At 34.7% G+C, this 12,812-nt stretch overlaps 1 protein-coding gene across 11 annotated transcripts in view; it reads right to left on the bottom strand.

The window, feature by feature from the left end:
- The window catches only part of LOC126965384 (dachshund homolog 2), a 235,616-nt gene that overhangs the window by 110,412 nt on the left and 112,392 nt on the right, over positions 1-12,812 (bottom strand). For all 11 annotated transcript variants that reach the window (XM_050808958.1, XM_050808959.1, XM_050808957.1 and 8 more), the window contains 2 exons: positions 5,603-5,792; positions 873-932 (listed from right to left, as the gene is read on the bottom strand). In XM_050808958.1, coding sequence (XP_050664915.1) covers positions 873-932; positions 5,603-5,792 — 250 coding nt within the window. The remainder of the gene's footprint in view (positions 1-872; positions 933-5,602; positions 5,793-12,812) is intronic.

Consider the following 12,812-nt stretch of genomic DNA (forward strand, 5'->3'; position numbering starts at 1 on the left):
TATAGATTTCGACGTATATAGTCACTCATCACGATATACCGAGTAGAGGTCAGCTAAGAACGGATTTTCCAAAATTCCATCCGCAAGAGTTTTTTTTATTATGAACAGAATAAAATCTGTCGGGTCAGCTAGTTTAGTATATAGTCAATATGTCCTGGTATACTCATGTATAATTCATTTCTATTTATACCAAGCTGCTTAATACCAAGTTCATTTGTAAGGCCGTCTGTCTAGAGTAATAATACTTTTATAATGTCAATCAATAAGTATGTATGAACGTAAACCACACCCTCAATTTGAGCGCGTCAAAATGGACGCTGAAAGCATGTACGTGTTTCAAAGCCAATCAAATCAGATTGCTACATTCAATCGACATGTTCTCATTGAAGTCTCCACCGCGTATCGTTCAAGTTAACCGCCGATCAATCACCATCCATTAAACAAGAAAAGAAAACCGTTTTCCCCTAACCATTGGCCCTTGAATCGGCCCAATTTACATGAGAGCCGCTTTTTCCTCGCATCGAGATTAGCCCTGAATGAGTTTGATGAATTGTTTTTACCCCCTCCAACCCGCAAACCTCCCCCTTTTGCCCCCGGTGCCCCGCAAGCGGTCATTTGTTAAAAATACACCCGATCCAGAGATTTAATTGTCTCCTCTAATTTCACACACCCTCTTGATATCTTCGTATCATTTAAATGAACGACGGTCTCTCTTTGATTTAAATTAACTGACCCTGGTTTAATTTCAACTTGATTTTACTTTTGTTGCCATACCGAAATTATACCTATAACTTACAAAATACATGCCAAATTAGATTGCACGAATGATTACTTGAAATAAATCTTTGAAGTGATTATAGTTGGACACTGACCTTTCAAGATGTTTCACGATGTCTTCATAAGCCGCTCTACAGTTCTCCCAAATGCCAGATCTGTTGACAAAGCCAAATAAAAACATGAAAATATAAGATTCGAGAAAATTACATTGACGTACAGTAAACAATTAGACTCACAATCACGCTCAAAAAATTTTCTGAAGAACAGAACTCTGTAGAGTTTTCGTTTCGACCGCGCTTTGAATACAACGCCACGCAATGGCAAAGTATTTAGTTAAAAAACTATCTAAATAACAGCATATCCAAAATTAAAAAGGATGGAGTTTCGTATGTCAGATATGTCACCCTTTAAATGAACAAAATTGTGTTAACTTGAGGTTTTTAATCATTTTGCTAAATAATTACAATTGCTAAAATAAAATTTTCTTAAATCGTGTTCGCATCGCTTCTAACGAGCGTATACAATGGACTTTAAACACTACTGCCACGAAATAAGGTATTAATTTATGTGTATATTTTAATGTTATGTGTATCCGTTAATGTATATTTTTGACGACCTTTTAATAGGCGATTGGGAGTCCAGTTGTTTATTGTACGTCAATTCAAATCCAAATTTTTTTATTCAAATAAGATTATAAACCACTTATTAAAAAAATTAAAAACTACTACCCATTCAAATCAGACTGCCTCAGACAAGAGAAGAACGGGCGCAAGAAACTCAGCGGGCTTTTTTATGCTACTCAAACATAATTGAAAACTTTTAACATGATCACGTCAATTTTAAGTATGTATTGAACATTTATTTGAGCATTAGATAATGAACAATTAAAAATATTTTCTCATTGGCGAAGATATATGAAATTTCATATCCCAAAAACTTAACAATTGAAGTGATTATTATTTAAATTAAGTGTGTATTTTACTAATGTAAAGAACTTTTGAAACCGGTAAAAGAGGATTTACGAGGCCTTACGAGTGGCAAACGTGGAGAAAACTGTTTTTTACATACGAACCAGCGATATTCTTGCTAGATAATGAGAAATACAAATCCTTAATCACTCAAACCAAGATATTACCGTCAGTTTTTAAACAAAAGTCAAATCAATTTTTATTAGCTTCAATAAATTTTTGGAGTAACATTTAACCTGTCAGAAAATAACTGTCCATATTGACCGGATATTGGTCGCATAAAGCTAGGGCTTCCCAAACAAGGAACAGGAATAATTTGACTGTTATAGATACATAAAGTTTTACGCTATTTATAATAAAAATTTAATGCCCGAAAGTTACTTTCACACATTGTTTAAGATAATAAAATGTTTTCTTTTACTCCATAGAGCTTAGCGACCTTACAAATATACTTGGTATTGGGTTATACCTGAGATTGATCCAGGAATATGAAAAATTTTGACTATATCGCTGATAACACTGTCAATACAATGATAATGCTGAAGTTTTTCGTTTTGGCAGCCTTGCAAATAAACGCGGGACACGTTATACGGCCGAATAAACCAATCACAAGCAAAATTTCTATTTGTAAACATTTTATTCTGGTCGAATGTTGACCTCTGCGCCACCACAAGTTTTCATTAATGTGTGTCGTTAAATTTTGTTTTGTTATTTATGCTAATAATTACATTTAAATCCATTATAAATATTCTGAAGATTATCGAATATGTCAAGCAGCTTTGCAAATAAACGCGGGAAACGTTATACTTCCGAATAAACCAATCACAAGCAAAATGTATAGTTGTAAAAGTTTTGCATATTCTTGGTTTTGTCTTAGGTATAAACTTTATTCCAAGTATATTTGGACGGCCGTAGAAGTTTTTTAAAATTCCTAATTTTTTTATGATAATAAGGGACGAGACGAGCAGGACGTTCAGCTGATATTAACTGATACCCTGCCCATTACAAGGCAGTGCCGCTCAGGATTCTTGAAAAAATCAATAATAATTCTGAGCCGTACTACAATTGCGCTCATCACCTTGAGACATAAGATGTAAAGTCTCATTTGCCCAGTAATTTCACTAGCTACGGCGCCTTTCAGACCGAAGCACAGTAATGCATACAAATAACTGCATCACGGCAGAAATAGGCTCCGTTGTGGTACCCATAATCTAGCCGGCATCCTGTGCAAAGGAGCCTCCTATATGCAAGTGTGAATGTTATATTTATTAAACTATTCACACATCGTTCTCCAGGTGTTAGAAAACAAGCTAATGTAATTATTCACGTGTTAATAATGAAATCCCGTGAAATATAATTAGTGCGTAATCAGCTTAGAAATAAATGAGTACAACGAAGAAACCCGACGGGTCACAAGTGATACAGGTTAAATGTCCAAGCGAGTTAATCCAATAAGAAAAGTACAAACACCGAATGCCCCCACTTCCGTTCGAAGACCCACAATGCCCACTTGACTTGACTTGACTTGAGTTACCCCACTGTCTTACTGACATACCACTTGCGCGATTACCTACTTACATATGTCTATTTACGTAATGTTTACCTTACATTTTACTCAAATAATCGTTTTCTTATAATAATCTTGTATATAAAATTCTCGTGTCCCGGTGTTTGTTACCAAACTCATCCGAAACGGCTAAACCAATTTGTTTGAAAATTTGTGTGTAAATATTTTTTATTTTTATTTTATTATGATAAAAACAATAGTTATTGTATTACAATAAATTTTATGTACGATATATTTGGTAGGTCCGAGAATCGGTCCTCATCCATGTTTTATACCCTAATTTTTTTTTATTACTCTAATTGGCAATACAACGTTTGCTGGGTCAGCTAGTAATCATATAAGATTCAGATAGTACAATTGACATGTATATTTACAAACTATACTTATCTTACTAAATCACTGTCTGTTTGTCTAATGACAAAGGCCTCTTTCAAGTTCTTCCACTCTTTTCTATCTTTAGCTATCCTAGACTATATCTTGCCTGCTCTAGTCCTTAATTCGTCTAAACATCTCTTGTATATTGGTCCATTTGTCTATACCCCATTGATTTCTCATAATTTTATGATTCTTAAAAATATTTAAATTTATTTATAGATTATACCTGAACAGTGGCTGGGACTTCATTATAAAAGTATATACATTTACAATTAAAGCTATTATGTATCTTATGACTGTATGTATGTTTTTAAATGACACTAAGAGTTTCTTTAATTATACAATCGTATTTAAATACATTAGCTATTGTTTGCGTTAAGTTGGTGCTTCTGCCATTGTTCTGTGAGGGTACATTTGGGGGTAATATATAAATAAACAGCACAATAAACAGCCTGTGTTGAGCAACAATCTTATTGAAACTTGGCACCATTGAAATAAGAGTAGGTAAACCTTACAATTAACAATTGTAAGAAGTGTGCCCTCGACGAAAGTTTAATGTAAAACAAAGTGCCAAAGTAATCGAAAAACAATTTGAACGATCACGCATGGCTTGTCACAGCACAAATATAACCGATTGTTTTAAAAACATAATTAATTTCTTCGACCCCTCGTTCAACCTAACGGAACATTTAATATTGAGTGCTCATAATTATTCCTTTTACATTCAAACCCTTTTTCATTTAAGAACTTTTGTTATAAGACTCGAGAATACTTTGTTGCAAGTTTTGTCAGTCTATAGTCTTATTAAAGCAATAAAAATGGCAAAAGAATGAAGCAAGCATTAAAATGTTCAGCTTTTTGTTATACGTTGTGTTTTGTTTGAGTCAATTTTATTATTAATTTTCTAGAAAAATCTCATTTAATCTAGTTCAATAATGTGTTCATAAAGGATCCCTAATGAACAGACAGAAGATTGTCTAATAAGGCTCGTTTGGCTGTGCATGAGGGGGTGTGGGTTCCAACACTCATGTACGGAAGTGAAAGTTGGGTATGGCAGAAGAAACATGAAAGCAGAATAAATGCAGTTGAGATGAGAGCGTTGAGAAGTATGATAGAAGTTAAACTGAGTGACAGGATAAGAAATAGTGAGATAAGGAAACGTTGTGGTCTGAAATGTTGTGACATAAATTGAGAAAGGTATGCTGAGATGGTTTGGACATGTCGAGAGAATGAATGAAGAACGATTGACGAAGAAAGTGTTGGAAGGAGTAGACCTAGGCGGACGTTTCAAGATCAAATCAGGGACGTCTTGAAAAAGGCCAGGTCAAGAGTACCCTAAACTGGAGAGCATGTATGAAAGGAATAATGAAAGTGGACGAAGCGAAACAAGTATGAAAGGATCGTAGCAAGTGAAAAGAAGTGATCTCTGCCTACGTCTTTGCTAATAAGAATTATTACTATTTATAATAAATGGTGGTGCTAATTGTGTGTAACTCCAAACTAGCTCACTAGATGGCGTTAGCAAGTCGTGCACTTTTGTATTTTAAAAACTGTAATATATACGTTTGCTTTTAAATTTTAACATATATTTAAAATAAATATTTTTTAAATGTTAACTAACTTCATTAACTTTCAATGATATTTCATTTCCGCGTTTACTCGATCGAGTGTTACAAAGCCGTGTGGCAGGTTAGTCTCAATCAATACACAAATGATCTAGGTTTTCTTTAGCGTTAAATCCGCCAATATTTGTTTTTAAATTATGGATTTCCGCAAAGTAACGCCTAATACAATAAATTTTCTCAATCAATACAGTATAAAGTCACACAGCATGCCTAAAAAAGTTTGCACTTCAAAGGAGAGACGAGAGTTTTTACTTCTTGTTAGCTCTGGAGATAAATCCATAATCTCTTACCTTGCCAGGGCCTCCATGTTGTGCATCGGTTGGCCCTTGATGATGGAGCCGTCAGGCCTGGGCACGCCATGATGCGGCATCCCCGGAGACATAAGAGCGTGCTGGTGCATGAAGCCCATAGGCCCCAGGTGTGTGGGGGGCGCGTTATACCCATTCGCAAGCAATGGAGACTTTTCCATTCGGGCCATTTCTAAAACAAAAATAAATTTACATTTAGTATATATTATTGAAGAAAAACTTCTTTAGCCGCGTCGAGTACTTTTTGGTAGTGGAAAATCTTGTGGGGTCACCAACGATAAATAAATAAGATTGGCAATGAGTTTTTTGCCACTTCTTCTCGTTAAAGCTTAACCTCAAAGTGGCCGAAAATGTAAAAAAAACTTTTGAGATTCATAAGTGTTATTTGTTTGACCTACATGAATAAAGTGATTTTGATTTGATTTAGTTTACTTATACAGCTCCACAGGTAGCGAGTGTATATGAAAGTTTATAAATTTGCATTATTAAATAAGATTGGCAATGAGTTTTTTGCCAGTTCTTCTCGTTAAAGCTCACCCTCAAAGTGGCCGTTAATGTACAAGAAAAAGAAAACTTTTGACATTCATAAGTGTCATTACCTTGACCCACATCAATAAAGTGATTTTGATTTGATTCAATATGATTTGACTTATACAGCTTTACAGGCAGCGAGTGTTTTTGAAAGGTTATAAATTTAGTGCAAGTAACGTCTAGTAACTATTATAACTACGGGTTATAGTGAAAACAAAAGCTAACTATTTGAACAGTGGAGACTTGTGGAATTAACGATAAGATAACTGATAATTTAACCATAACTAATTGGTGGATAATATTATGACTAATAATGGTATTGAAATAGTATGGTCACACAGCTGTAAGCATACTTTTATTTCATTTTTTTTTATGGAATAGGAGGACGAACGAGCGTACGGGTCACCTGGTGTTAAGTGATCACCGCCGCCCACATTCTCTTGCAACACCAGAATCACAAGAGCGTTGCCGGCCTTTAAGGAAGGTGTACGCGCTTTTTTTGATGGTACCCATGTCGTATCGTCCCGGAAACACCGCACAAGGAAGCTCATTCCACAGCTTTGTAGTACGAGGAAGAAAGCTCCTTGAAAACCGCACTGTGGAGGACCGCCACACATCTAGATGGTGGGGATGATATCCTAACTTGTGGCGTGTCGTGGGAAGGTGGAATTCGGCGGCAGGAATCAGGCTATACAGCTCTTCGGAACACTCCCCGTGATAAATGCGGTAGAAGACACACATTTTTGTTCCTGCAACAGACATCCACAGTTTTTTTTTATGACAGTAATGGACGAGACGAGCAGGACGTTCAGCTGATGGTAATTGATACGCCCATAACAATGCAATGCCGCTCAGGATTCCGCCGTCACCTTGAGACATAAGATGTTAAGCAAATGATTTAAGTTTTCTTTAGTCGAGAGTCTCGTGCCAGATTTTGGCGAGGCAACACGTCCTGAGGATGCCTCGTGTAGAGGCGAAACACGTGTTGAATTGTTTAAAAACAAATATTGGCGGAAGAAAACTTAAATCATTTGTATAATTACGGATTTCCGCAAAGCAATGCCTACTTCAATAAATAACATGTTAAGTCTCATTTGCCCAGTAATTGACTAGCTACGGCGCCTTTCAGACTGAAGCACAGTAATGCTAACACATTACTGCTTCATGGCAGAAATAAACACAGTGATACTAACACATTGCTGCCATGAAGCAGTAATGTGTTAGCATTACTGTGTTTCAGTCTGAAGAGCGCCGTAGCTAGTGAAATTACTGGGCAAATAAGACTTGACAACTTATGTCTCATGGTCACGCAAGGTGACAAGGACCCTTACAAAGAATTCGCATGTTTTCGAACATGTCGACGAGGCTATTTCGTATTGTCTACAAATTTGATTCCAAATATTAATCCCCCAGGATCATTCGTACGTCTAGATAGACTATGACATATGTCAAAACGTCGAAAAAAATTATTTTGACAGTTAACCTCTATTTTGAGCAATAGACGCACAAAGTGACATACAAATCAAGCAGCAAGAGACTCATCTAGTCGTATAAATAATCTAAGATTAATCCATACTAATTAATTTAGAGTTTCATACTCCGCTTGTGTATTTCGGAATGAATATTAAAACAAATAGCATCTCACGAAATCATAAATAACAAAGCGATGTAAAGTAAGGTAAAACTCCAATACCTACTCAGGTAAAATCCAATTAATACTGTGTATTATCATTTAATTACTCGTTCCAATAATCGAATCTGCCATAAAACGGTGTATAAACAATAATAAAATGAGCAATGAATTTCGAGACTATTGTTTTCTGGGGTTTGCAAACAACCCGTGTACACATTGGGGTGTTGGGCAAATATTCTTAAAATGACCTACCTCCCTGGGAGGGGTTTGTGATGGGTGATCTTTTGGGTATCCACGTCGCGTCGCCACCCGGGTCACCAAAGCGACTGGGGTGTCGAAAACAATTAACAAGGTGTCGAATTAAACACAAATTAACGTTTGGGCTGTAAAGGAAAATAACCTTTTCCATTGTGCGATCTACAAAGGATTGCTGAGTATTAAATATGTGTAATGCTTTGTTGTTTCTGAAATGGTATTCGTTGGAAATTTAAAGGCTGTGATTCACAAATCTCTTGTTTTTATTTACGCTTATCTTTAGGAAAATTTATTGAATTAGGCGTCACTTTGCGGAAATCAATAATTATACAAATTATTTAAGTTTTCTTTAGTGTTAATTCCGACTGAATCGTCCGAACCGAATGTCTCGTGCCAGATTTTGGCGAGACAACACGTCCTGAGGATGCCTCGTGTAGAGGCGAAACACGTGTCGAATTGTTTTAAAGACAAATATTGGCGGAATTAACACTAAGCCTTGCTCCGATTTTGAAGAAGGTACAAAACTTGAACAAAAAAACTCATAGGACATCTGGATTCGAACCGGGGCCTTCTGCTTTCCGGATCACCCAATGTGTCATCTGAGCTATTGCAGTCAAGTATATAGTGGCAAATTTTACCTTTGTATTCTAATTTTATTGTAGCTGTTTCTCATTAAAACACGTATAAAACCACCACCGTTTAAATTGAAACCTAGCTAGATTGATTTACGCCCCCGAAATCCTCGTATCCTAAATTTCATGAAAATCGTTGGAGCCGTATTCGAGATTCAGAATTATATACAAGAATTGCTCGTGTAAATATATAAGATAAACGCTAGAACTGTTGACAGAGGTTTGTTCATGATAACTATGTTCATTCATCTTGAGGAATGAATGAACACACAAAATGTGTTGATAACACGCACTTCCCACTTAAAGTATTTATTTATTTTACCGTTTGTATGTGAGCAATAATTAAATATGTCGTATCTGTATTTCAATATGTCTATCGTATTCTGTATTGTTCTAACTGTAATGAACCTAAAACTAGAAACCTTAAAAAATATAATATAATAACTAAAATGTATTGTTAAAAGGAGTCCCTTTAGGCAAGGTTCCGAAGATACTGGCAGCGTTCCCCATTTGAATAGCTAAACTAATTCTTTGTCCGAGGTAGATGCCAGCTCTTCGGTCTCCTGTGATGTCGACTAACATTTTTGCTATTTCCTTAAAAAAATGTGTGTTTATCTCAATTTCCATATCCATATAATATAGAATAGTATATTACGCACCTAGGGAGAAAAGTATAATATGGTTATGACAGTTTCTAGCAATATCACTTAAGTACCCTGTATAAATACATAACATTATCAAGAATATATCGAGAAGCAACAGTCAAGTTTCTATTTCTTTTAATGTTTTCGTTTCAAAGTTTTTCGTTTGTTTCAAACTACTAATGGCAAAAATAGATAACAGATTTAAATTCTTTTGTATAATGTAAGGTTTGCAATAACAAATTGTATTAGAGTTTGGTTGAACTAATAATAACCGAACAAACAATACGACCGATAGACCCTGAATTAATTGTCCCGGTCTATTTACTTAGTTTACCACTACGGTTATCTTTCCAACCATACATCCAATAAAACCTCCCATAACTTGTTATTTGGCTTAAGTTTACACTTGTTTCATTATAAACAAAAACAATATAAGGTTAATACATATTCGCTTGATATTATGAATTTAATAGAAATACTTTAAACACAAAAAATACAAGCTGTTATTTTGTCTCTATTTACCATAACCACATTAATTCGTGTTTCACTGATCACATGATATATATATTTTTTTTGATTAGGTGCTGATATTTCGATCCAATTGCATGAGTAGCGGCAGAAATGCGATGCAGCCTAACGAAACTTTCTAAGGAAAAAGCGATCCAGATGATTGTATGAAACGTGCAGTCATTGATACATTGACAGATGACGGCTATAATCTTATGTCAAATGACTGCACGTTTCGTACTAAACTAAATTTCAATTTTTACTTAGGCATTCCCGCCACTTATTACATCAGGAAATCAATAGCAATTAAATGTGTAATTAATTATTTTTTTGGGTAAATTCCGTTATGAGATCACTTCGACACGGGTGTCGCTACTACACGAGGATTCATCAGGAACCGTAGACTCGACAAACTATAGAGCGATACTGAAACTCATAAATGGATAAAATATTTCTTCACGCATTTAGTATTGAGACAACATACACCTTAATCGAGTACGAATGGTGGTTACCCTCGGGAACGGGTGTAAGTTTTATCAAAAGTCATAATATTTACAAATCTCGTAAGTATACCCGAGAACCGGCAACCGCACCGGTCAACCGCACCTACTAATTAACCAAGTACGTGTTAAATCTCATAATAACATGCGGTTACAACCCTTCGCTGCCCTCTCTTTCTTTCATTTCACTCCATTATAGTGCTATCTCTGTCACACTATTCTAAAAAACTAGAAATTAAACATGTTTCCGTTGTCAACCCACTTTAAATCTAATACGATTGAGATTTCCAACAAGAACTCGCCTTTTTCTCGTTATTGTTCGTCTATTTATAAACTTGTTAAATATTATTATTGTTACCTATGTTCTTTTTTCGTCCGACGACCAACAAATTGCTACAGTTTTTGTTTTAAGATCGTGTAACACTAGTATTAATTTATAAATATCTAAAATGACCGTTTTATTGGAAAAATAATGCCCCAGGGCTTAAAATAACCTCCATTATATAATCATAACTATTAAGCGCATCCATTTAAAGAAATGAAACGTTCGTTGTGATCCCTTATTATCTGTATCGATTTTCATCGATTTATTGATCGAATATCGACTGTCCTGCGCGAATGGACCTATCAAATTGCCGGCCATTACGTCGAATTAGAAACGATAGAATTGGGACCCCAATTACGTCACTTATGTGCTTAAAGAAGGTTGGAATGAGGCAATCATAACCACAAACGTACGACTGCTTTGATAAAAAAAAGGCATTTCGCTTCAGCGTTTGACTTTAACGGCTTTGTTTATTTGTTTTTTATATAATCAGAAGCATAAAATTCTTGTTATTTCGCAGTAGATAATCACGATAAACGAATAGAGAGTGGAATAATTAATTTCAAGGTATATTCTTAGAGCTGGATTTGTGTGAAGATTTTAAAATTCTTGCTTTTTTCCTTTTATGATAAAATTCAAAGTTTTATCATTTTCATGGTGTTCAAAAATAACTTCCCAAATATTAAATTGTATTTTTTTTTCATTTCATAACTTTATTCTCTATATCTACTCGGCTAAGTCGAGGTAGTAAGTCTTTTGTGGGGCGATGTATATGCTTTTACAACAACATCCCAGAAAATGTTCAAAACGAATGTATTATTTATATTATTATTCAAAAGAATTGTTAAAAAACGTTTGTGTGGTAAAGGTTACTATAACATAAATGACTTTCTTTATGATACCACAGATTGGGAATGGAGTGACCGCCCTTAGGGTATTAAATAATAAGTTTAATTGTACAAAACTACTTTATAAACATATTTATTCGATGAAAAAAAAAAGCCTGCTGAGTTTGTTGCGCCCATTCTTCTCAGGTCTGAGGCGTTCATTTTGGAATGGGTGGTAGTTTTTTGACTTTCAATAAGTGATGTCACATGCTATTTTGAATAAAAATATTTGAATTTGAATTAATTATATTCATTTCATAACTATATTATTATCTCACTGCCATGTCAATAAATCTTTTGTTAAAAATAACATATTGCTGAAATGGAAGACTTACAGGCATTATTTGCCTAAAAGATGACTCCGGCCACTAGCTGCTGTAAGCCTGTGTTTTTATGAGAAATAAAGTATTATTATTACATAGCCCTAGGCTTTTAAGCAATTTAATTTTAACTTAATTTACTGAGTAGAGTAAGAACTAAGTAAGTGTCTATTAGCACTATTCATATTGTCTCTGTCTCTTCTTCTGTTCTTTACACTTAGTACATGTAAGTTTCACTATTGACTGCACTATATTACACTAGGTTTTCACTAAACTAACTCAAAAGGTTTAGTCCTTTTCAGTCTTGTCACTAGGTTCGTGTTGTGCTGGTTAGATTATGTGATTTCTGGAGTCCAGAAGTCTTGTTTTATATTAAGAAAACCATTGGATTGCAGAGATAAAAAAAAGGAAATAAAACCCCAAAAAAAAAAGAAAGGTAGGTAATCTTGGAAAGAAGTCCATGAAATAGTCCCTATTGTAATAGAGAGAAGTCTTTTTAATGATTGTAAATGCCCCTGCAGTGTTTTGATCATCTAGGAAGATCTGGTTGAGTTGAGACCGTCCAACGCATACTAAAATAATGATAAAACGATAAAAAATGGAACTGCTTACTATTAAAACTTGCTAATTCAAATTGATGATACTTTGATTTAATCATACAAGATTCTGCTTGCTATATAGATAGCTATTTATTTAGATTGCATGTTTTTCCATATCACAATAAATGTGTTGTTACTTGACTATTATTTATGAATCAACATAGTATTTACAATTTACAATAATGTGAAGTGTGCTATTGATCACTCACCACCAAGTAAAATGTTCAAATCACCAGACTATGATAAAGAAATAGTAATCAAAACCAAACAATAACGTTCTATACATACAGACAAATTACGTCGTAAAAAATCAAAAAAATATGGAAATGCCACAAAAAACTCTATCGATACATTGCCTC

Source organism: Leptidea sinapis, chromosome 7, assembly GCF_905404315.1.
Source record: "Leptidea sinapis chromosome 7, ilLepSina1.1, whole genome shotgun sequence".
NCBI lineage: Eukaryota > Metazoa > Arthropoda > Insecta > Lepidoptera > Pieridae > Leptidea > Leptidea sinapis.